At 44.0% G+C, this 26,000-nt stretch overlaps 2 protein-coding genes across 3 annotated transcripts in view; one reads left to right on the top strand and one right to left on the bottom strand.

Moving 5' to 3' along the window:
• Positions 1 to 2,381, bottom strand: part of EIF1AD (eukaryotic translation initiation factor 1A domain containing) — a 19,084-nt gene extending 16,703 nt beyond the window's left edge. Inside the window, exon 1 of the mRNA XM_033955649.1 lies at positions 2,227 to 2,381. The gene's annotated coding sequence lies outside the window, so the exon portion shown is untranslated. The remainder of the gene's footprint in view (positions 1 to 2,226) is intronic.
• LOC117365333 (barrier-to-autointegration factor B) lies at positions 2,344 to 26,000 on the top strand. 2 transcript variants are annotated; one of them, XM_033955650.1, is made up of 3 exons: positions 2,344 to 2,494; positions 18,459 to 18,600; positions 25,237 to 26,000. In XM_033955650.1, the coding sequence occupies exons 2-3, from the start codon at positions 18,475 to 18,477 to the stop codon at positions 25,381 to 25,383; spliced, it is 273 nt and encodes a 90-aa protein (XP_033811541.1). In that variant the 5' UTR covers positions 2,344 to 2,494; positions 18,459 to 18,474; the 3' UTR covers positions 25,384 to 26,000. The 2 variants fall into 2 exon arrangements, with proteins under 2 accessions (XP_033811541.1, XP_033811542.1); XM_033955651.1 differs by having other exon boundaries at positions 2,409 to 2,506.

The raw sequence follows: 26,000 nt of genomic DNA, 5'->3' as shown, positions 1-26,000 counted from the left end.
TCTATAAGTTCTGGGAGGATCCAATACATACCCTGACGTAGAATATAGGCTTGATGGTACCTATAGAAATTTGGAAAATTTACCCCTCCCTCCTTAATTGATTTTTGTAAGGTTACTAAAGCTATTCTAGGTGTTTTACCAAGCCAAAGAAATTTTGTTAAAATTCTATTAAGCTTCTTATAAAAGGACCCCTGAAAATAAATAGGTATCATACTCATTTGGTAGCAAACCACAGGCAACATCATCATTTTAATAGTTTGAACTCTGCCCCACCAAGATATATGTAATGGGTTCCATTGTTCACATAACTCCGTTACTTTTTTTAATACATATTTTTCATTTTCTTTTACAGTATCTTCAATTGTTTTTTTAACTTGAATGCCTAGATATTTAAATCCTTCTTCTTTCCATATGAATGGAAAAATATCAAATAATCCTTTTACACAGTAAACATTCAAGGGTATAATTTCAGATTTATTCCAATTAATTTTATAACCTGAAAATTTGCCAAACTTATCAATTAATTCCAATAAAGAAGATAAGGTAGACTCTGGATTTCTCAAATAAAGCAAAATATCATCAGCATAAGCCGAAATTTTATATTCCATATCTGAATATGGTCGCCTAGTAATTTATAATAGGCGATTCATTAAGAATCAATAAACTTGAAACTTGATATGGCCTCTTTCTTTCGGAAACTTCCCTTTATTTAGCGTGTCTACTAGCCATGTGTAGAGATCAGCTAGAAACTTGGATGAAGCTTTAGACATTAGTACTAGGGGGCAGGATCTTTTTAATAGTTGGTGAAATTGTGTTCAATTTGGTTCATTGAATGAGCTCCATGTCATGTCGGCACAGACTGTGTTTTCCATCATATTTACTGGATTGATGTAGCAGGTGGGTTTATTGCTAAGCGAGTCTCTTAAGGCTTGTATTTTTGATTGAAAGTAGTGGGCATGAGCATCTGAGGAGGAAGCAGAGTCTTGGGTAGAACGTGTAAGAGGAGTGATGTCTGTCAGGTTGGTGACTAGTTTACATAGTTCTTTGGTGTAAAATCTGTTCTGGCTGATCAGGTTGGAATAGTAGTCCATACGTTTCTCTTTCAGTTTGAGTTTATATTCACGCGCTTTGTCTCACCTCCAACCCTTTATTATTGTTCCATTTACGCTCTAGATGTCTTACTTGTTGCTTCAGTGGATGATACAAAAAGAACCCCACACAGGCTTTAGGGAGGAAAAGAGACAGCTGAGGGAAGATATGATTGAAGTTTACAAAATCCTGAGTAGAGTAGAACGGGTTCAAGAGGCTCGATTTTTCACTCCATCAAAAATTAGAAAAAAGACTAGGGGACATTCGAAGTTACAGAGAATACTTTTAAAACCTATAGGGGGAAATATTTTTTTCATTCAAAGAATAGTTAAGCTCTGAAATGTATTGCCAGAGGTTGTGGTAAGAGCAGACAGCGTAGCTGGTTTTAAGAAGGGTTTGGACAATTTCCTGGAGGAAAAGTCCAGTCTGTTATTGAGAAAGACATAGGAGAAGCCACTGCTTGCCCTGAATCAGTAGCATGGAATGTTGCTACTCTTTGGGTTTTGGTCAGGTACTAGTGACCTGGAATGGCCACTGTGAGAACGGGCTACTGGGCTTGATGGACCTTTGGTCTGACCCAGTAAGGCTATGTTCTTAAGAAATCCTCACTAAGTAGGTTAGAAAGCGGCATCCATCCAATAATATAATAAATCAAACAAATATGTATGCAAATATATATATATAATAAGTATAAATATGTGAATGTAAAGGGAAGTGAAATCAGTTATAAAATCTGCACAAATCAGAGAAAATAAATTCCCATCGGCATTACATATGGCTGATTAGCATCAACAAACACCACTAGACCACCTTTTATATCATTCAGCACTTAAATAAATGGATAGCAGAAGTAATTTGAAGTAACAAAGATCAGGAACTAAAATGAAAAGGAAGATGGGCTAATTCAAATTTCTAAAATGGATGGAGTGATTTATATAGGTGATAAAGAAGATCAACAAATTACAATAATAATAAAGTGCGATTTAAGTAAAAGACATAATCAGCTATCACAATGCATGGATAGGCCCAAGTATCCCGTGAGTAGAAAATAACAAAATAAATACCATTAACTGTCATCATAGTTATAACACAAACAATTAAACCATCAATCATATTAACACACTAGAAAAAAAATACCAAATGAATAAGATTTTCTGTCAGGTTCCCGCCGAATGTACTGTAAACTTTTCCACCTTCACCCGTGTGAAAACCTTAGACTTAACGTTCCGGTCTCTTTATTGCGTCATCGGAACGCGCTTCGGTGGACGTTAGATAAGTGCGCCAAGTTCAACATCTTTGCTGAGCGCAGGCGCCGCAGAGTTGATTCGGTGTCGTGGTTGGCGCAATCGCAGTCCGCTCGACTGTTGGCGGGAGTGGCGGTTACGTACGGTAGTAGACGAAGCAGGTGAGGAACGGGGTGAGATAATGTGACCTTGGGGTCTGGCATGCTTCTGTGATTTGGCTTTCGATGTTGTTCATCGCCGGTGTTTTCAAAAGCGCGACTCATTCCTCTCTGGCTTGGCCAGGCCGGAGCTCCTCAAGAGAAGCAATTGCTATTTAACAATCAGGGTAGTGTAAAGGATTGGCGTTTTTCTTGTAATATATGAAGAGCACTTTTCCTATTTATTTTTGGTCCAGTTTTGAACTATGCAATTAATATCGTTAATAAAGTCAAGTTTTATTTACTGTGGGCTCCTTTTTACCAAGCTGCGTTAGGGCTTTCACGCTAGACCTTAATGCCAGCATTGAGCAAAAGGAGCCCTAAGTCTATGGTATTTTAATGGCTTTGTATTGAATAATTTTATTCAAAATTCTTACTAAAAAAAACTATGGGCTCCTTTTACAAAGGCGCACTAGGGCCTTAACGTGTGGAATAGCGCACGCTAGCCGCTACCACCGCCTCTTGAGCAGATGGTAGTTTTTTGACTAGCGTGCACTAAAAACGCTAGCACACCTTGGTAAAAGGAGCCCAAAACTGGCAAAAAAGAATTAATTTTGAAAATGTGTTCTTTGTCAATAAAATGCGATTTAAGTACACTAGACATTGTCATTGAATTAATTTGTTTCTGCTTGGTATGGTTATGTAATATTAGTCAACAAATTTTTCCACAAATAAGACAATGTAAACTCATCTAGTGTTGTACAATCCCCCCCCCCTTTTTTTACTAAGCCTAAATATTCTGATGCTCATAGACCAGGGGTGCCCACACTTTTTGGGCTTGCAAGCTACTTTTAAAATGACCAAGTCAAAATGATCTACCAACAATAAAATGTAAAAAAACACAGAGAAAATGTTAATTATCATTTATATTCTGCGGGTTTTTAAAGGGGTCAAGGCAGCTGACTTTATAGTAACAACTATACAAAAAATAGACAAATATACCACGATAGTGGTTTTTAGCACAGGGAGCTGCACTGAATGCCCTGCGCTGCTCTCAATGCTCATAGGCTCCCTGCGCTAAAAACGGCTATTGCGGTTTAGTTAACATGACCATTTATTTTTTTCATTAAAAGGGGACATCTATTAATTGCCCCCAATTTCTTCCATTCATTTTTCATGTACATATAATATCTTCATATTAATTCATAATGGTAACCTTAAAATTAAAAAAACTACAAAGCACGCAATACGCAGAGAAAATGTTAATTATCATTTATATTTGGGGGGTTTTCAAAGATGTCAAGGCAAATGTCTTTAAAATATGCAATGTCACCTCATTAACTATAGAAAAATAGACAAATCTAGTGCAAAATATAGACAGCAGATTTAAATTCTCAAAACTGACACATTTTGATCACTAAACTGAAAATAAAATCATTTTTCCTACCTTTGTTGTCTGGTGATTTCATGAGTCTCTGGTTATGTTTCCTTCTGTCTGTGTATCCTTTCTTTCATTTATTTTTTTTCTACACTCAGGCCCAACAATTGTCCCTTTTTATTCCCTCCTTCCTTCCTTCCTTCCTTCCTATGTCCATAGTGCCCCCCCAGTGCCTCTGTCCCTAGTGCCCCAAGTGCCTCTGTCCTATGTCCCTAGTGCCCCCAGGACCATGCCAGCAGCCTTGTGCATCACTCTGCCGCAAGGGAAGAAAACTCAGAGGCAACCGCGCCAGCTGTCGGTGCTCAGGGAAACGCAGGCAGCCGTGTCCAGTGAGGGAGGGCCTCAGAATTTAAAAAAGGTAACTGGAGTGGGTTGGGTATTCGCTCCATAAGACGCACCATTATTTCCACCCACTTTTTAGGGGTGGAAAAAGTACGCCTTATGGAGTGAAATATACGGTATATTTTTTGCACTTAGAAGCTTCGTTTTCACTCCAAACTTCACAGATGGCCTCCTGAGGACATGATGGCATGGATTCATGACTCGTTTGCAGAAGATGGCTGTCGGTTTTATAGCCAGTTTCCATATGCGCCGCAGCCCGCAAGGGGGGCAGGGTGTATGCAAATTCCATGCCTTACACCCTGGAGAGGTCTATTTTGGGCTTACAGCTGCCAGCGCTGTGAAATTTGCATCTAGTGACCTTAAAAGGGTATGGACGGCTCTCCGGCAAAACGCAAGCGCAGTTCCAGGGAAATGTCTCATAAACCTCTCAGCATTCTAGATCAGATGCGCAGAGAGTGGCTCTTGCTGCAGAGGATACCTTCCCCCCCCCTCATTTTGTGTAAAGATGATGCGTCGGGCACGGTTAAAAAGAAAAACATTTTATGCCTGAGATTCCAAGCACATCGCCCTGACCACGGGAAATCTACTGCTGTTTCTTCATTTCACTACCATCTTGTTGACCGGGACGACTGAGGACTACAGGCATGGGAGACCACTCCGCCTTAGCACATCGCCCTGACCACGGGAAATCTACTGCTGTTTCTTCGTTTCACTACCATCTTGCTGACCGGAATGACTGAGAACTACAGGCATGGGAGAGCACATCGCCCGAGCACAGGAAATCTACTGCTGTTTCTTCCTTTCAACTACCATCTTGCTGACCGGAGCGACCGAGGACTACAGACGTGGGAGAGCACTACGCCCAAACACTACGCTCCAATCACTTCAAAAAGCTCAGCGAGAAAACTACTTTCCAAAAAACCCCCCCCCAAAACAACCAATTCCCAAGATGAATCAACTACTAAAGAAAAGAATGCTAACTGTCATAATCTTACTCCTGCTCCTAACCAACAGGAAGACAAAATGCAAACTACATCTACTCAATACCAGTCATCACAACTACAAACAGAAACCACCACCCACTCTGGTCTGTCATAGGGAACACAGACACCAATCGCCAGACCTATATATAACACACCATCACTCACCATCACCATGGAAAGGAAGACCTTCTCACCTTCCCAAGTCCAAACAATACACCTACCCAAGAACACTCATATACCCTTTAACAACATCTGGTCCACAAACAGAATTCACCACTCTTACTTGTGCCTACCTCAACATAAGAGACGTAGGCCCAAAAACAGAACACATAAAAGACTGGATACAAAACGAGAACATAGACTGCCTATTCCGCACAGAAACCTGGCTAACATCAGACGAAGACCCCAGGATTACTGAAATCTGCCCAAAAGACTACAAAACAGCAGTGGTCTGCAGAGAAAACAAAAAAGGAGGCGGTCTAGCCATTATAATCAGAAAATCATTTAACATTAACACACTAGACAAAATATCCACTCCTTACATGGACCTTCTAGCATGCCAGCTCTCATGCTCCACACTAAAAGAATCCATGACATGCATACTATGCTATATAACACCAGGAAAATGGAATACTGCAAAATCGGAAATTGAAGATTTTTTATACCGAAATTCACTATTGACCCCATACAACCTTATCCTAGGTGATCTAAACCTACATCTCGAAGGTAACTCCTCCAAACAAGTAGAAAACCTACTATCCTTTCTCGAAGCCTTAACATACAAGATCCTAGACCCACAAACCACCATGAAAAAGGTCACCAAATAGACATCGCAGCCTTCATGATGCAACAGCCCCTTCTCCCAGATATTCAAACATCAAATGGAAAGTGGTCTCATTCACTATGGTCAGACCACTATACAAACTCCTTCAATATCAACTGGGCCAAAAACAAATCTAAACCAAAATCCCAAAAACTAACCTACAATTCACGTAAACATATCGACCCCTCCAAATTCTGGTCAAAAACAGATGAATTAATCCAAGAATCTAACACCAAAAACTTCATTTCACAATGGAGCAGCTTAAGTAAAGCCACCTTAAATGAGCTAGCCCCAATGCAAACAAAAACCAGAATCAGCAGACGATCTGACAAATGGTTTGACAATGAACTACTCCTACTCAAAAGACAATGCAGACGACTTGAAAGAAAATGGAGGAAAACCAACCAAGAACCCATAAAAATCGAATGGAAAATACTCATCCTACAATATAAGCTACAATTAAAAGACAAAAGAAAGACATATTACACCAACCTAATAAGCAGAGAAACCCAAGACACTAAAAAAACTATTCCAAATACTGAAAGAACTCACAGACACCAAACCTTACCTGGCCTTTGATAACACCCCTCCCCCCCCTCAGCCTCCACACTAGCAGAACACTTCAAAAATAAAATCTCAAATGCCAGGACCAACCTCGCTGGAAACCCAACTCTCCTGATATCACTATAATCCCCTCAGACAAAGAATCAACAGCAGCAGATAGAACCTGGTCCCTCTTCCCCATTATACAATGGTCTGACTTCAACAAGGAAGAGGGAACCGGCCAGAAGAAGGTAAACATCCGCTGGAGGGAGGCACATATTTAGTATACAGAATGGAGGGAGGGAGAGGGGCGCGTTGGAACACCGATGGTAGAACAGGATCCCCGTTCTAAGGACAAGTCCGACGTAAATCGGATGTTTGTGAAACAGGGACTGCCTGTATGTATGAAGGAAATTTTAAAATAAAGTAAAATTCTGGAAGCTCTTCGGGGCACACCATTGTGCATTGGCAGTGGCAATATAGTGTCATGTAATGTCTCCTAAATATAGGACTGAATATCCTGCTCTACACTTTGCTTTTATCTTTGGTCAGATACTGTGTGCCTGACTTATTTGACAATGCTGTCACAGCTGGAAAAATAAATGGACTAGGGCATGTCTGAAAGATAGGCGCTAGATGTGATTTTTTTTTTTTTTTTTTTTTTTAAATTCTCAGCATTGTAATGTTTTGTGTGTAACGTTCAATATTTTTACTTTATTCAATTTTAATTTGATAAAAACAAAAAATGAAGACTGGGAAAGCAGGAATTAAACTAGCATAATAGGACAAAACTATCAGGGACTTAAGGGATCAGATAGATAGACAGCTGGAATCTAGCCCTTCTACTCCCTACAAGCAGGATCACCTGTATTCTGTCTTGAGTTGAGAGGTGCCTGATTTGATTTTAGAAAATTATTGATGGGAGATCCCAATGCTCCTTTCTAGTGCAATAGGCACATCATTCTGGAACACTTGGGTTGTCTATCTCTGGTTTCAAGCTCCTGTATTGAGAGCCTCATTTACATTTTTCTGCTCCATTTCTCATCCCTCTGGGCTGTCATGTAATCTCAGTTTTACTCTCTACACACGAGATGGTAGGAGCCAGTCTCTTCTGCTCGTATTTATTTTAAATTTAATTTCAGATTTTTTATCCGGTCACTTTTATTATCAGTGCTGTGGAGGCTCCCAATTTAGGGACATCTCTGGCTGCAGAGAACACAGGCTCTGAGAGCAGTAGTTTGTAGCCAAGGAACAGCCTTCTTAGCCAGCCTGCATTAACAGTCCGGAAACTCAGGGACCGTTCCCTTGGGAGCATGGCTCACTCCAGCCTTTGTCTACAGAGAGCTTGAGTGCAGGTTGGGTGGTCGCATGGCAGTTTTCCACCAGAATTGAGTTCTGGTGGGGGTCTGAGGGCTCAGTCCAGCCATTTGGACTGAGGGCAGTCTGAAGAAGCAAGCTATCTGAATTTCCTGGCTTGTTTGAGGCAGAAGTTCTGTGGCTGCAATTCCAGCTCTTTTGCAGCTACAAGATTAGCACAGTAAGGCTGTGACAACTTATGAGATAAGTCAGGGAGAGGGGTCTTTTTCTAGGGCTAGGGACATGAATTTCCCGATTTTAAAATAAAACACTTAAATTTAACCCAAAATCAGTCTAGATGGACTCCTCAGGCCAGGATACTAAGGATCCATACCAGTTTTGCGATGGATTACCAACCAAGGACATTTGTGTGGCATGTGGGGTGGGAAGGGGGCAGGAGCCACTAGCTTAGCTTCCTCTAGTCCCTCTGGAGGTATGGGATCCCTCTTGGATCAAGTTCCAGGTCAGAAATTCCAACTAGAGTTGGGAACTGGAAAAAGGGCATTCCATGCAAAGTGCAGCTGCGTGTCTACTGTGAAACCCCGGAGATTTTTTTTTTTTTTTTAAGATCTTTTATTTTTTATTTCATCCTACATTTTGTTTTTGCCCTAAATGTATCTTTTCTATCCAAAATTGTAGTTCTCCCCATTTTATCTTAATGTTCAAGTGAGTCAATATGTCCAGTTCAATGTTATTAACTGTTTTGGTTACTGTAAAGCAGTGGTCTCAAATTCAAACCCTTTGCAGGGCCTCATTTTGGATTTGTAGGTACTTGGAGGGCCTTAGAAAAAACAGTTAATGTCTTATTAAAGAAATTACAATTTTGCATGAGGTAAAACTGTTTATAGTTGAAAAGCTAAAGAGATATATGTTCTAGAAACTGTTTTATTTTACTTTTGTGATTATGATAAACATACCGAAGGCCTCAAAATAGTACCTGGTGAGCTGCATGTGGCCCCCCGCGCCGCGAGTTTGAGACCACTGCTGTAAAATAACACGCTAATTTTAACTGTAAACCGCCTTGAAACCACGTAAAGGCGATTTATCAAATTTTAAATTAACTTTGAGTGGACCACAGGAGCACCTGCCAGAGTCTTCTGGGTGTCCTGGTCTGGCTTTTGCTCCAGAATTTATAAGCATGATGTACGAAGCATAACTATACTACAGTGGTTGCAGTGACCCATTGGGGTCGCGACGGTGGTAGCACCAGGGGTTATTCCCTCTAAGGGTGCATTTTTGCCATGGCAGAGCTATGCGCAAGATGTGGGGGTGCATTCAGAAGAGGACTGTGTTGAAATTAATTCAGTATCTATGCTTTTACTGTCCTAGTCGGGTCCTGATTATTAGGGGACTCAGCATTGTGCCTGGTAGAGTCGGTTTCCGACCAGGTGGCAGCCCTGAATTTTGGAGAGGACCCAACTGTTTAAGCCTCAGCTCTTTTGGAGATTACTGAGTCTCTCCAAAAATTAAAGATAGACTCTTCGGGCCTTTACTGCCAGTACTCGCTTATGAGTAGCACCAAGGCTCAGACCACATGCTTTCCCTCCCATCCAGACATTACTAAACCATGACAAAACTTTACACGATGGATGCTGAATTTCATTAGCTGTTCAGTCCATCAAAGGATGATTCCCTGGTAGCACAGGTTACAAAGCATACTTCACTCCCTAGGAAGGGGGAGTGTTGTTGAAGGATACACACTAGGATCGGAGGCTGGACTTTATCCTTAAGAGAGAATTTGAAGCTGTGCCATTGGGGTTGAAGGTGGCAGCAGCGGCGTCGTATGTCACATGGATTTTCCTTTCACAGTTAAGTCGTGTTCTGGGAGAAGATGCTGATGGCGTATTCTCCAGTTTCTTATGTTAAGAATGGATTAAATGGCAGATGCTCTGTACAATCTATTCAGGATCCTGAGCATGGTTTCTGCATATGAACGTATCCACAATGCTGGTCAAAAATCATTGTCTTTGGCGGAACGTGTCAATGTCTTAGAGACTTGACCAAAGGGAGAGTCAGATCTCTATTGCAAAATATTACAGCGTTCATCCTAGCCAGATTTCTCGGATTTACAAAAAAAAAATAATAATAATAACCAAGCCATATTGAAAGACTGGCAAAACAACAGCAATCCTATCAGAAAACAGAAAAGATTTGGGAAGGCTAGAGACGTTGAACAGGCATTGCTGCGATGGTTTGCTGAAGCTAGAAGTCGACAACTGCCAATCAGTGGACTTCTGCTGATGGAGAAAGCGGCACAGTTATCTGAAGAACTGGTCATAGAAGACTAATGCAGCAAATGGATGGTTAGAGAGGTGGAAAGTTCATAACGGCATAAAATTTAAGAAACAGCGAAAAACGACGTGGATGAGTTTGGTGCAGAAAGATGGGTCATGGAAGTGTTGCCATCAGTCGTTGGTGGATATGAACCATATGACGTTTTCAATGCCAATGAGATGGGCCTGTACTGGCGTGCCATCCCTGATGGAACATTGGCTTTCAAACGCAGCAAAACTGTTGGCTTCAAGGTGCCAAAGGAACAATTGACATTGCTGCTCAGTTTCAGTTTGGACGGTAGTGAAAAGCTCGAGCCACTGGTGATTGGGAAGAGTCGAAATCCTCGGTGCTTCAAAAACATTAAACACCTGCCTGTTGAATATGAAAGAAACAAAAACGCATGGATGACAAGTGACATTATAGATTAAATGGTTGCAGGATGACAGCGACATTGTGGATTGAATGGTTGCAGATGCTTGACAATCTGATGAGAAGGCGTAGCAGGCACATTGTAATGCTGTGTGATAACTGCGCAGCATACAACAATGACGTAAGACTAACCAACATCAAACTCGTGTTTCTGTTGCAAACACGACCTCTTTGATCCAGCCGATGGACCAAGGGATAATCGCAAACGTCATTATCCTAGGACAAGCAGGCAGCCTATTCTCACATATGGGTGATGTCATCGGCGGAGCCCGGATGCAGAAGTCGCAAGCAGACTTGCTTGAAGAAAACTCGAAGTTTCGAGTCGACCGCGCATGCGCGAGTGCCTTCCCGCCCAGCGTAGGGCGTGTCTCCTCAGTTTTCCGCAGAGCTGAGAAGTCCGTCTTTGACTCTCTGCATTTAACTTCGTTACTTCATGCCTTCTCTGAACCGCGGTTTGTATTTTTTTCTTCACGAATCGCTGTTCTTACTTTATTTCTTTTATTTCTAGTTTAAAAACAAAACATTTTTCAATCTTCCGTCCGTCTGCCGGGGCAGGCTGCTCGGCCGCAGTGCAAGGGCTTCAATTTTGTGGCGGCTGTTTTTCCTTCTATGTCCCGGCCTGTCACGGGCTTCAAGAAGTGTAGCCAGTGCCAGCGTGCGATTTCCCTTATGGACCCATACCGTCAGTGCCTTGGGCCGGAACATAACCCGAAGTCGTGCGAGCACTGTGCTACTCTTCAACCTCGGGCCCTTAAACGTCATCTTTTGGTGGAGAAGGTGTTCATGATGGATTCTTCCTCCGATCCCGCGACATCAAAGGCGCCCTCGGCCTCACCTTCGACCGAGATTCCTGCTTCTACTGCTTCATCAGACCTTCGTCGTTTGCAGCGGCTCTCTCTTCGACACCTGCTGTATCTTCCCCTGTTTCCTCAGGTCAGATAGCTCAGCAGAAAGTTCCAGCGGTGGTGCTTAAAGTGCCTAAGACTTCCAAGTCAAAGCACATTTACACTTCCTCGGTGGAACCTCCAGCCAAAGCAGATGGTCCAGTTTCAGACGCGGATCCATCCTTGCCGGCTTCTTTCCAGACCATGTTGGAGAAGCAATTCATTCAGTTCCTTACTAATATGGGACCGAAGCTTTGTCCTCTCATCCAGCCTGGCCATTCAGCAGACTCTCTTTTGCCTCAGTCCGAGCTTACGCACTCTTTGCAGGGAGCAGAGTCTCTGCGAGTGTCTGGCATCCAAGCACGTGAAGCAAGGAACAGAATCTTTGCAAGTGCCTCGGCAGGAATCCTCACACTCTATACAAGGAGCAGAGTCTTTGGGAGTGCATTGAGGTTCCTCCATCAAGCTTCGATCTACAGCCTCCAGTCCTATCCATTCTTTGGTGGCATCGGCTGCTTCTGTCTCTGAGGTGAAGTCTTCGAGATCTGCTTCCAAGCACCGTTCTCACCGATGATCGAGGCCTTCATCGAGGCATACTTCCAGGCATAGTTCTTCTTCTAAAGAACGTCCCTCTTCAACTAAGCCTCGCTCTACTCCTACTTCGACTAGACCGCTGACTCCTCGCTCGAGGTCTCTACTTCCAAACCTCGAGGATGCAGCGGTTTCGATTGTTTCGTCCAAGTCTCCATATTCTTTTGATGCCTTTTTTCCTGCCGAAGCTTCATATTCGACCCAGGCTGCCTCAACATCCTCGAGTCCTTCTCGAGGCAAAGCATTGGCAGATCAGCTATCTTTCTCATCTTTTCTTCGTCAGATGGCTGTTGACTTGGATATTCAATTAGATGCTGGTTCCAAATACTCTAAGGAGTACCTCGAAGTCATGCATCTCCCTCAACCTCCGGCAGAGTCACTTAAGCTTCCTCTTCACAAGCTTTTGTCTCAGATTTTTGGTCAATGCCTGGAGACCCCTTATACCATACCGGCTGTTCCAGGCAAATTGGACTCTAAGTATAAAACTGTACATCGCAAAGGGTTTGACAACTCACAGTTATCTCATCAGTCCCTGCTAGTCGAGTCCTCCTTGAAGAGATCCCTTCCTTCCAAGGTTTATGCCACCGTTCCTCCTGGAAGGGAAGGAAAAACTATGGACAAATTCAGACGTCAGATCTATCAAAATGCCATGATGTCCTTTAAAGTCCTCGATTATAATTTTCATTTTATTACTTATTTTGAGTTCCTCATTTCTCTATTACCAAAATTCATGACTTATTTGGATACTCAAAAGCACTTTGAATTTCAAGAAGTCCTTGCTTCTTTATCACAACTCCGATTACATCTCCTCCAGTCATCTTATAATGCCTTTGAGTTGTCTGCCCGGGCAGCTGCTTGCTCTGTAGCCATGCGTCGCCTTGCCTGGCTTCATACCATTGACATGGACCCTAATCTTCAGGATCGCTTAGCTAATATTCCTTGTGCAGGCAATTACTTCTTTGATGAATCTATCGAGGCAGCTACCAAGAGATTGTCTGAACATGAAAAATCCTTTGCTTCTATTGTCAGACCTAAGCCAAAGCCGGCTCCTGCCAAACCTACATGCCCTGCTCCTATCTATCAATGGCATTTTGCTCCGAGGTTGGCTCCTTACAATCGTCCTCCTCTTAAAAAACAGCAGCCTCAGAAGCAACAAAAACCTCAACCTTCTGCTGCACCTAAGGCTACTCAGCCTTTATGACTGTTTAAAACAGAGCATAACATCCACCGTTCTGACTCTGCCTTCCTTTCCCCCCTATAGGAGGTCGTCTCCATCTTTTTTACCACCGATGGATGTCAATTACATCCGACCTCTGGGTACTGACCATCATCAGGGAAGGATACTCTTCATTTCACTCAGGTTCCACCAGAGCTTCCTCCAAGAGAGTATCCTTCCAATCCTTCCCAGACCACCCTTCTTCAAGAAGCTCAAGCTCTGCTTCGTCTCCATGCCATCGAACCAGTTCCTCTGGACCAGCAGAACAGGGGGTTTTACTCCCGTTACTTCCTTGTTCCAAAGAAGACAGGTGATCTGTGGCCCATTCTGGATCTCAGGGCTCTCAACAAATTTTTGGTCAAAGAAAAATTTTGAATGTTGTCCCTGGCATCCCTTTATCCCCTTCTCGAGCAGAATGACTGGTTATGCTCTCTGGATCTCAAGGAGGCCTACACTCACATTCCCATTCATCCGGCCTCCCGTCAATACCTCAGATTTCAGGTGGGGAATCTGCATTATCAATACACAGTGCTGCCTTTTGGCCTGGCTTCCTCTCCCATAGTGTTCACCAAGTGCCTGGTTGTGGTAGCAGCAGCTCTAAGGAACCATGGTCTTCAGGTATTTCCCTACCTCGACGACTGGCTCATCTCAGGGGGTTATTGTAGCAACCCAACGGACTACCTGGTTCCTACAAAGTTTGGGATTCGAAATCAACTTTCCCAAATCCCATCTTCAGCCCTCACAGAATCTACAATTCATCAGAGCTGTTCTGGATACTATCCAACTCAGCATTCCTTCCACAACAATGTCTGGAAACTTCTTCAACTCTGTCATACAGTGTCTTCCCGCTCTTCCATCTCAGTGAGACACATGATGGTACTTCTGGGTCACATGGCCTCCACAGTACATGTGACTCCTTTTGCCAGACTTCACCTCAGAATTCCTCAGTGGACCCTGGCATCTCAATGGACGCAGGTTTGCGACCCACTTCCTCGACACACAAATCACTCCTTCATTGAAGCAGTCTCTCTGTTGGTAAATGCTCTCTTCCAATCTCTCCAGAGGCTTGCTTTTTCAAACGCCCCCTCCCCCCCCATCAGAAGGTCCTCACGACAGATTCTTCGACCTATGCTTGGGGCGCTCATCTTGATGGTCTCCATATCCAAGGCCACTGGACCAGTACGGATCGTCGGTGTCATATCAATCTATTGGAACTCGGAGCGATCCTCAAGGCTCTCAATGCTTTCCAACATCTTCACGACCAGGTAGCCCTCATTCGGACAGACAACCAAGTCGGCATGTATTATGTCAACAAATAGGGAGGGACGGGATCTGCCTCCCTTTGTCATGAAGCTCTGAAGGTTTGGGACTGGGCAATCTGCCACAACACCTTCCTCAAAGCTCTCTATATCCAAGGGGCGAACAATTGCTTGGCGGACAACTTGAGTCGTCTTCTGCAACCTCATGAATGGATACTCCATTCCTCGCCTCTTCATCACATTTTTTCACAGTGGAGAACACCTCAGATAGACCTCTTTGCAGCTCCCCACAATTACAAACTGCCTCAGTTCTGCTCCAGGATATACTCTCCTCATCGCCTCGAGCAGATGCTTTTCTCCTGGAATGGACGAATCTCTTCCTGTATGCATTCCCTCTCATTCTCAAGACTCTGGTCAAGTTAAAGAACAATCATGCCACCATGATTCTGATTGCTCCTCGGTGGCATGATCCTTGGTACTCCCCTCTACTTCAACTTAGCAGCAGGGAGCCATACCTTCTACCAGTTTTTCCATCTCTGCTTACACAGAGTCAGGGATCTCTACTTCATCCCAACCTGCAGTCTCTACACCTGACAGCTTGGTACCTCTCAACATGACTCCTCTGCAGTTTTCTCAACCTGTCGGAGACATTGTGGAGGCTTCTAGGAAACCTACCACCAGACAATGCTATCGCCAAAAATGGACTAGATTTTCTACGTGGTGTTTTTCTCATAAGGCGCCTCAACATTCTTCCTTATCTTCTGTTTTGGATTATCTTTTGCACTTATCGACTGCTGGCCTCAAGTCTACATCAATCTGAGTCCATCTCAGTGCAATTGCAGCTTTCCATCAGCCTATTGAAGGGAAACCCCTCTGCTCATCCAGTGGTTTCCAGATTCATGAAAGGACTTTCAATGTCACACCTCCTCTCAAACCGCCTCCTGTGGTTTGGGACCTCAATGTTATCCTTGCTCAACTGATGAAGCCTCCATTTGAACCAATTGACAAGACTCATCTGAAGTATCTCACTTGGAAAGTGGTTTTTCTCATTGCCCTCACTTCTGCTCGACGAGTCAGTGAGCTGCAAGCTTCAGTTGCTGATCCACCTTTCACAGTATTTCATCATGACAAGGTCCTTCGCACTCATCCTAAATTCCTCCCTAAAGTGGTCTCAGAATTTCATCTCAACCAATCCATTGTTCTTCCAGTCTTCTTTCCAAAGCCTCATTCTCATCCTGGAGAAATAGCTCTTCATATTCTGGACTGTAAACGTGCTTTGGCCTTCTATTTGGAGCGCACCAAATCACACAGAACTGCTCCTCAACTTTTTGTCTCCTTCGATCCAAATAAGTTGGGACATCCTATCTCTAAGCATACCATCTCCAACTGGATGGCTGCTTGTATCTCCTGCTATGCCCAGGCTGGATTACCCCTATACAGTAGAGTCACAGCCCACAAAGTTAGAGCATTGGCAGCTTCAGTAGCTTTCCTCAGATCTACTCTATTGAGGAAATTTGCAAGGCTGCTACTTGGTCCTCGGTTCATACTTTCAATTCTCACTATTGTCTGGATACTTTCTCCAGACGGGATGGACAGTTTGGCCAAACAGTATTACAAAATTTATTCTCTTAAATTGCCAACACTCCCACCATCCCATTTTGGTTAGATTGGAGGTCACCCATATGAGAGACTAGGCTGCCTTCTTGTCCTGGGATAAAGCACAATTACTTACCGTAACAGGTGTTATCCAGGGACAGAAGGCAGCTATTCTCACAACCCACCCACCTCCCCTGGTTGGCTACTCTGCTAGCTATCTGAACTGAGGAGACACGCACTACGCTGGGCGGGAAGGCACTCGCGCATGCGGTCGACTCGAAACTTCGAGTTTTCTTCAAGCAAGTCTGCTTGTGAGCTTTCGCATCCGGGCTCCGCTGATGACGTCACCCATATGTGAGAATAGTTGCCTGCTGTCCCTGGATAGCACCTGTTACAGTAAGTAACTGTGCTTTACAGGTCACTCGTCCTAAGATATGTGATGGCAGTGATTGATGCGAGCACAGAATCCAGCCCCTGAGCTGCTGAGTTCGCGAGAAAAATGACGGTGCTCGATTCTTTTCATATGGTACAGGAGGCATGGAGTCGAGTCTCATCAACAATTTCATATTGCTATCGACGGGCGAGCTTCATTCATGCATCTGATGAGACAACTGAAGCTGACACTTCATCCATTGAACTCCCAGTTGGACTCTCATCACAAGAGTTTGAGCTGTATGTCGCTGTTGACAATGATATGCCCACATCATCTGACAGCACTAATTCCGATATCTGTATAGTCATAAAGGACACTGCAGACAACCAAGAGTCTGATGAGGACAGAGATGCTGCACTGAAGTCCCTACACATGCTACGTTGTTATCTGGAGATAAATGGATGTCACGACTATGGACAGTTTTACAGCATCAGTAGTCAGATACACAGCCTGAATCATGCAGTCTGCATGCAGAAAGCAATGACTGATTATTTCAGTAGAATGTTGATTTTTAAAAAAAGGTTTACAGTGTACAGTATTGCATTAGACGGAACAGTGTTGTTTTATACCTGAACCGTATTACATTGTATTCAGTGTGTTTTTGTTGAATAAAAGTTTTATTACATTTGACTACAGCGTACTGTGTTTTTTCATGACTAAAAAGTGGTACTCTGATTAAGCGCACGTGATGATTCGGTCTGAAGGGCTTGCACTTAAGCGGAGTCGATTGTATTCTGGAGGACCTTCAGTCTAGAGATCTTTTTTAAAGGCTAGAGACAGAGATTTAGGAGTGCTAAAAGTTTCCAGTTCTTTGTATCTCACCTCACAGTGGCCCCCAAGGAACAGTTCTGATGCCAGAACAGGAACTGTACCTCCCAAGGGAGGTTGCAAGCTTACTGAGAGGCGTAGGTGAATATACATCAGATCACTGGGTATTGGAAATTATTCAGGAGGGAGTACAAGCTTGAGTTCTTTCATCCCCTTCAAGGTAGAGAGAACGAGAGGGCACTCTAAAGTTAAAAGGGGATAGATTCCGTACAAACGTAAGGAAGTTCTTCTTCACCCAGAGAGTGGTAGAGAACTGGAATGCTCTTCCAGAGTCTGTTATAGGGGAAAACACCCTCCAGGGATTCAAGACAAGGTTGGACAAGTTCCTGCTGAACCAGAACGAACGCAGGTAGGGTGGGTCTCGGTTAGGGCACAGGTCTTTGACCTGGGGGCCATCGCGAGAGTGGACTGCTGGCCATGATGGACCACTGGTCTGACCCAGCTGCGGCAATTCTTATGTTCTTATGACTAGGGTTCCAGGCTACCCTGTCATCCAAGTTTACTCTCACATGGCCTAGACGCCCTGGAGGATCCGTTGTTCTTTGGCAGGGTTCTTGAGCATGCAGCCTTAGCACGCAAATGCTATTGAGAGGTGGTGGTTGCCATTCTACTTAAGTCCAAGAAGATGTCAACCATGGCCGCCTGTGCGAAGCCTGGAGGTGCTTCCAGAGCTAGTGTACCCAGAAGAATGAGAACCCAGTTACAACACCAGTGTCACTGGTTCTAGCTTACCTTCAAGAAGGGCATGAGAAAGAACTGGCAGTGGGCTCCCTCAAAATACTGATAGCAGGTCTCTTGTGCTTAAGATCCTAAACTAATAGAAGAACATTGGCCTCTCACCAGATCCAAATTTTTGACCAGAGATACACAGCATAAGTGTTCCAGAATGATGTGCCTATTTACTAGAAAGATTATTATCTCCTGCCGTTAAGCAATCTGTTTTATCTTCTTGAACTCGTGTCGTGCTGACATTTTTTGCTTCAATTTTTGCAGAGTACAATTGACCAACATGTCATCCACATCCCAGAAGCATCGGGACTTCGTGGCAGAGCCCATGGGGGATAAGCCAGTGCGTTGCCTGGCTGGCATTGGTGATGCATTAGGCAAGAAGCTGGAAGATAAAGGCTTTGACAAGGTCTATATATCATATTCTTGGAAACTTGGGTTAATCAGTGCTGCAGTCTACCACCAATCTTTTCTGTTGCTTAAAACTTCTTTTACAATGTTTTTAAACAAGTTTGTCTGTTCCTTAGTGTTGTGGCTATACCATCCTGAACTATTGGATTGTTCTTCTCACCTACCACCAAATGGCCAAGTGGAGGCTAGATTCACAAAACACAGTCATTAAGACCATGTGAATCGCTGTTGGTTGATTTTTTTTGGCTGACTCTAGAAGTGTTTGATGCACCAATAAACCTCCATGCAAATTATTTGCACGGAGGTTTGTGGTAATCCCCATCTGATTAGTCACTCTGAGAGCAACTGATACATGCACAGAGCCAGTTTGGGGAAGCCCCTCAGCTGTTGGGTTTTTTTTCTTTTTTTTTAATAACCCAGATGTCTGTGTTACACACACAAATATCTGCCCCATTAAAAAAAATGCCGTGCTGGACTCCTCCCCCCACCATGGCAGCAAAAATTGACAAGAGAGATGCCCACTCCCTCCTGCCAGGTGAACTTCCCCTCTCCTTTGTCTTCAGATGCTCCCTACCCACCACTGTACCTTTGTGAGAAGTTGAAAGCAGGCCGCTACTACTCTGAGGTCCACCAATCCAAAATGGCAGGCCTTCCTCTCCCCTGTGCAACATGTGATGCATGGGGAGGGGACTAAGGCACTGATTGGCTCAGATGCCTAAAGCCCCTCCCTTTAGATGTCTGATCCAATCAGGACCTTAGTCCCCTCCCTGTGCATCACATGAAGGCACTCCATTTTGGACTGGCAGGCCTCAGAGGAGGAGGGGCCAAGCATCCATCCTGCTCTCAACTTCTCACAAAGGTATGGGGGGGAGCCTCCGGTAGCAGGAAGAAGTGGGCATCCCTCCTGCCTTTTTTGGATGGGGAAGGGTAGGTGATGTTATGGGGGGCCCCTGGCGGGGTGGGGGGGGCATTTTGCTCTTGTGCGGGAGAGGGGCATCCCTCCTGCTGATTTTCGCTGGCATGGGGGGGTGCCAGTGCCGGTTATAAAATACTATATTCATTTCAGGGCTGAACTATTAGTAAAACACTTTCACAATGGTAAGATGCACACTGTCTGATGGTATGTTAGAAAACAGAGTGCAGGTTGACATGTCAATTTTAAACGGAGGTAAAAGCCTCAGACAAGGGCCCTCCCACCTCCACAATGGTGGAATAGCGATGGTGGAGCGTTCACCTCACTGGCTAAAAAACCTCCTTTACATTGAACAAATACTGCACTGAGTTCAAGTGTGATGAAAAATACTGTGCGATAGATGAAAATTTCAACTTATCTTAGTTGATCGGTACACCGACAATGGCCAGTGTTTCACTATTCAGCTGCCTCACGGTGTGACGTCTCCGAACAAAACTGAAACCAGAATCAAAACTTAAAATTAAAACTGGACCAGTATATGTCTTCTTAAGACAACAATAAAAACCAAAGCAAGACATACCTTTAGTTTGGACGCTAAATGCGTCTCCTACATCCAAAGATGGCTGCTCGAAGTACAGACTGGATTTAAATACTCCCGATACGTTGTCATTAATACCGGAAGTGCCATCGCGTCAGTCATAGAAACATAGAAATAGACGGCAGATAAGGGCCACGGCCCATCAAGTCTGCCCACTTCAGTGACCCTCCCTATCTATCTTTGCAGATAGATCCCACATGTCTATCCCATCTGGCCTTAAAATCCGGCACACTGCTGGCCTCAATAACCTGAAGTGGAAGACTATTCCAGCAATCAACCACCCTTTCAGTGAAAAAGAACTTCCTAGTGTTACTGTGCAGTTTCCCGCCCCTGATTTTCCATGAATGCCCCCTTGTTGCCGCGGGACCCTTGAAGAAGAAGATGTCTTCTTCCACCTTGATGCGGCCCGTGAGATATTTGAATGTCTCGATCATATCTCCCCTCTCTCGACGTTCCTCGAGTGAGTAGAGCTGCAATTTCCCCAACCGCTCCTCGTACGGGAGCTCCTTGAGTCCCGAGACCATCCTGGTGGCCATTCTCTGGACCGATTCCAGTCTCAGCACATCCTTACGGTAATGCGGCCTCCAGAATTGCACACAGTACTCCAGGTGCGGTCTCACCAAGGATCTATACAGTGGCATAATGACTTCAGGTTTACGGATGACGAAACTCCTGCGTATGCAACCTATGATTTGCCTTGCTTTGGATGAAGCTTGCTCCACTTGGTTTGCACACTTCATGTCTTCCCTGACAATCACCCCTAAGTCTCTTTCTGCTTCAGTTCTTGTCAGGACCTCGCCATTTAGGGTGTAAATCTTGCATGGATTTTGGCTTCCCAGGTGTATGACTTTGCATTTTTTGACATTGAAACTGAGTTGCCAGGACCTAGACCAGTGCTCCAGCAGAAGTAAGTCATGCACCATATCGTCTGCCATTGCTTTTTTGTCTGTTGTGCTTTTGCTCACTACATTGCTCAGATTGGCATCATCGGCGAGCAATGTTATTCTACCTCGGAGCCCTTCTGTCACATCTCTTATATAGATGTTGAACAAGATCTGGCCCAGGACGGAGCCTTGTGGCACTCCACTTATCACCTCTGAAATTTCGGAGGGGGTGCCATTCACAATCACCCTCTGAAGCCTACCTCCAAGCCAGTTCCCAATCCATTTGATTAATGTGTCGCCCAAACCTAAAGAACTCATCTTGTTCAGCAACCTGCGGTGTGGCACGCTATCAAATGCTTTGCTGAAATCCAGGTAGACGATGTCCAGGGACTCACCAACATCCAGCTTCCTCGTCACCCAGTCAAAGAAGCTGATCAGGTTGGATTGGCAGGATCTCCCCTTAGTAAATGTTATAGATATGTCAGAATGGGGGCTGTTAGGTGTTGGTCAGAATGTGTTGAGGTTGGAGGGATAAATTAGAATAGAGTGGTTGGTGTGGTCCACCTCTTAAGTGTGCTTGTTGGTTAGGTAGGAGTAGAGAGTTGAAAGACCTGGAAGAGGGAAAGATTGAAGAAAGACTGAAGTTGATTGGTAAATTAGCTAGTTGTAGGATTTTAGAGACCAGCTGAAATTGATAGCCCTTCCTTGATGCCCTTCTTGAGGCCCTTCGCAAAGGCGCTCTCGCTAAGGCAAGCGCCTTTGCCGCTCGCCGTTGGCTCGAGCCCTTTTATGGGGGGGAGATCTGCTGTGACGTCGGGGGGGGGCGGAGTTACCAGTGCGTCCCGTCCTCCTCCGACTCTGGCGATTTCAGCGCTCCTCTCCGCTTCCCTGCTTTGCCTCCTCCGTCACTTGTACGTTCCTCCGCTGCTTTTTCTCCCCCTTTCTCCGTCTCCTCCGCTTCCGTATGCTCTCCGCTCCCTTTCTCCGCCTTCACCTCCTCTCTGTGACTCTCCGCCCCTTTCTCCGCCTCCCTGCACGCTCTCTGCCCCTTCCTCCGCCTCTCTGTATGCACTCCGCTCCTCTCGCCACTGCTATGTGCCTCCTTCCTCTCTCTCTGCTAGTTCAGCCTGCCTGCCCTCTCTCCCTGCAAGCACCCTCTCGCCGCTCCCACGTGCTTGCCTGGCTGGCCTAGTGCTGAGGACTCCTCTGACACTCTTAAAGACACAGAGCTACTAAAATACTAAATCCTTCTACACAAGGAAGGAAAAAAGCTGATTACAAAAGTCACAGAACATAAGAGTTGCATACATAACAACAGATTGTAAGCTCCTTTAGTCATGCATTGTCTGGAACAGAATCATACGTATATGGACTTACGCTGCTGTATCATTGACCATATTAAAGAAGGCAGCGTTAATAGAGCTCAGCGGCTTTTGCAAGCGGAGCAGTTTTGGATTCACAAACTGAATAGTGAGGAACCGGAGGGCTTGAATTTAAAGTTGGATTGGGGCACTTTTCACTGAAGAAACATGACTGTGTCTCAACATTGAAAACAAGATACAATGCAATAAAACAAAATATTAGACCTAAAATCAAAAAGAAGATGTCAACAGATACAAAGTATTAGAATGGGATAAAAATTAACATTAAAAGAAAAAGAAACACAATCACTTTAGATGTTCAACACATGGGTGAATGGGTTTCTCTACTTTTATAATCAGCTTTTTTCCTTCCTTGTGTAGAAGGATTTAGTATTTTAGTAGTTCTGTGTCTTTAAGAGTGTCGGAGGACTGACGCGATGGCACTTCCGGTATTAATGACAATGTACCGGGAGTATTTAAATCCAGTCTGTACTCCGAACAAAAGGTATGTCTTGCTTTGGTTTTTATTGTTGTCTTAAGAAGACATATACTGATCCAGTTTTAATTTTAAGTTTTGATTCTGGTTTCAGTTTTGATCGGAGACGTCACACCCTGAGGCAGCCGATCAACTACTGAAGCGATGGGACCAGTCAAAAATGTCTTTCCGACTGGAAGCTCTGCTGTCTGCCCTGCAATCTGTCCTGCCTGCTCGCCCCACATGCCGCTTTGCTCTGCCACGATCTTCCCCCTGAATGCCACCCTGCTTGATCTTCCCCCTGAATGCCGCCCTGCTCGATCTTCCCCCTCTGAATGCTGCTCCGAATTTTCCCCGAATCTCTCCTGCCCTTCCCCGGCCTGAGAGCCCGTGGTTTTAACCCGCGGGTTTAAAGTGGGTTAAAACCACAGGCTCACAGGGCTAAAAACAATAATAAAGTTTTTTTTTTTTAAAACCAGCCCCGGTTCGGTCGAGCATGCACAGACCTTCTACAGATGGTTTGCGCATAAGTGTGGATCACACAACAGTGATCAGTGCAGGCAGATGAGGGCAGTCCTCCGATCGCCCTCATCTGCATATTTGTCTTTACTGAATTAGTCGGACCTGCCTAGATCGGGCCCAATCGAGCAGGTTAGTGAATCTGACCCTATATCCAATTTGCGTGTGCTGTTCACATTCCCCAAACTTTTGGGTAGCACCTCGTATGCATAAACTTGATTTGCATACAATGCCTCCATTAGAAACAAATTTCTTTCATGCATATTCATTGTGGGTATCCTGAAAACCTGACTGGTAAAGGGGTACTCCAGGACAGACTTTAGAAACCCTGGCGTAGAACACAACTCCAGAAGAGACAGTTGTTTAGGCAAGCAGTTCTGCACAATCTTAACCAACTTTCCCTCAACCTTGTCAGATTTCTCCAGGCTCATTATATTCAGTGTTCAACCTCTTCCAGAATCATGCTCCTAGCATCTTGGGAGTCCCACATCTGAGAATATTATTCCTGATTGTCCTTGGAGAAAGCAAAGTTACTTATTTGTAGCATGTGTTCTCTGAAGACAGCAGTCTCACAACCTGCCCACTACTTAGCTTTACTACTAAAGTAAGCTAAGTAGTGGTGGCTTAGCTTTACTACTTCAGGCGGGAAGGCACAGGCACATGTGTGGTATGGGCACTCCCTAAAAATATAAAGTGACAGTGCACTGGATTCCATGAATGACATCATCCACATTTGAGAATTCATTATATGCTTCCTGTATGCAGTATACCCCATACAGCCCACCATTAAAATACTGAGTGTAACTCTGGACCAATGCCTCACCATGAAAGACCAGGTGGACTCCCTAATCAAAAAGGGTTTTTTCACCCTCTGGAAACTTAAATCCATTAAAGCATACTTTGGTATAATCCCTCGTATTAAGTCAACTCGACTACTGTAACATCGCCTACTTAGCAATCCCCCAAAAGAATATGCGACGCTTACAACTAATGCAAAACACTGCGGTCAGACTAATCTTCGGTCTAAAGAAGTTTGATCACGTGACGCCATACCTCTACACTGGCTGCCGATGGAAGCTCATGTAAAGTTTAAGTTTGCCTGCCTCTGTTTTAAAGTTTTCTGCGGTCTAACCCCTAAATACATCACTGACCTCTTCTCCTTCTCAGCCAACAAACACAAGAGAAGTTCCCACTCGCACTTCGTTTCTCCCCCGGTTAGAGGATGCAAACTAAAAAAACACCATGAGCATCTTCTCTCACATCAGGCTGCTCTAGGGGGTAAAGACCTAGAACAACTCCTATTGCCCACCACTTATGAGGTATTCAGGAAACGCCTCAAAACTCACCTATTCCTGAAAGACCTAGACAGCTGACCCACTTCCCTCCTTCCCCTCTTGCCCTTTCTCCCCATTGTTCCCACATCCCTTAAGTCAACTCAACTTATATGTCACTAATCTTTTGTAAACCGCATAGAACTTAACGGTACTGTGGTATATAAACTGTTATTATTATTATTATATGATAAGTATTTTTGTTTACTACTTGAGCTATGTAATTTAGTTGAATTTGATTCAATTAAATTGCATAGCTACAGAAAGCACATAAGAGGTGAGGAATTTAGATGTCTTTCTGAAACCTATTTTCCATAGGAGATGAGGATATTCTTATTAATAGCTAATGCAATGTTGATGAGAAGCTTAGCTATTGTGGGTAAGCAGGTTAGAAGCACTGTCACTGTCCATGAAGTAACTATCCTGTGGTGAGTGTAAGGGAAGCTACTACTATTACTATTTGTACTTTGGAAATAAGTTGTGAATTTCTATCACTATCATTTCATCAAAAATAATGTTAATGTGTCTCTGTTTTGCTTTTCTTGTGTCACAGGCCTATGTTGTCCTGGGCCAGTTTTTAGTCCTGAAGAAGGATGAAGAGCTCTTTCGGGAATGGCTAAAGGATGTATGCGGAGCCAACATTAAACAAGCAAGAGACTGCTTTGGTTGCCTGAAGGAGTGGTGCGATGCATTTTTGTAAACCTGGACCTCATCACTGCTGCCTACCATCAGTATCATTAGGGCTTCTACAGTTGTTATAGCAAAATGCTCACCTAAATCTTGCATATAAATGACATTTCTATATTTGGCAGTCATTCACAGTTGAAAACCAAAGGACTAATTTATTTCTCATTTGGTATTGGGACTTGCACATCCTGTGCTATTTGACCGAAATCTAGAGAGAGTGTATTTTCTCACTGCATTTGTAACTACCCTTTATGTGTATGCTATCAGCCCTAGCTTGTGGCTTTTAATAGTTTCCCTACTCTGTATTTCAGTTAGCCACCTCAAGCCTTAATGATATGCATAGCTGCAGTAGAGTGCAGAAAACTTCAAATAGAGTTATTAAACAAGAAGTCTTTTCCAGTCAAGTTACCAGGCAGAAAACAATGCTGCCGTTTTTGAATAATGTTTTCAAGTTTTTCTCTCTGGCATGCACCTAGAATGATTTGAATATAAATTATAAACTAAACTATTAAAATTTTGTCTGTGAGGTGGGATTGTGGCTGTGCTACCTGGGTTTTGGAAAGAGAACTGAAGTCCATTTTTAAAAAATAAAAAGTTCTCTGATGCTTAGCATCTGGTTATTTGAAATCA

Source organism: Geotrypetes seraphini, chromosome 8 (genome assembly GCF_902459505.1).
Source record: "Geotrypetes seraphini chromosome 8, aGeoSer1.1, whole genome shotgun sequence".
Classification (NCBI taxonomy): domain Eukaryota; kingdom Metazoa; phylum Chordata; class Amphibia; order Gymnophiona; family Dermophiidae; genus Geotrypetes; species Geotrypetes seraphini.
The sequence above is the reverse complement of the archived record's forward strand: the minus strand, read 5'-3'. Positions and strand labels throughout refer to the sequence as shown.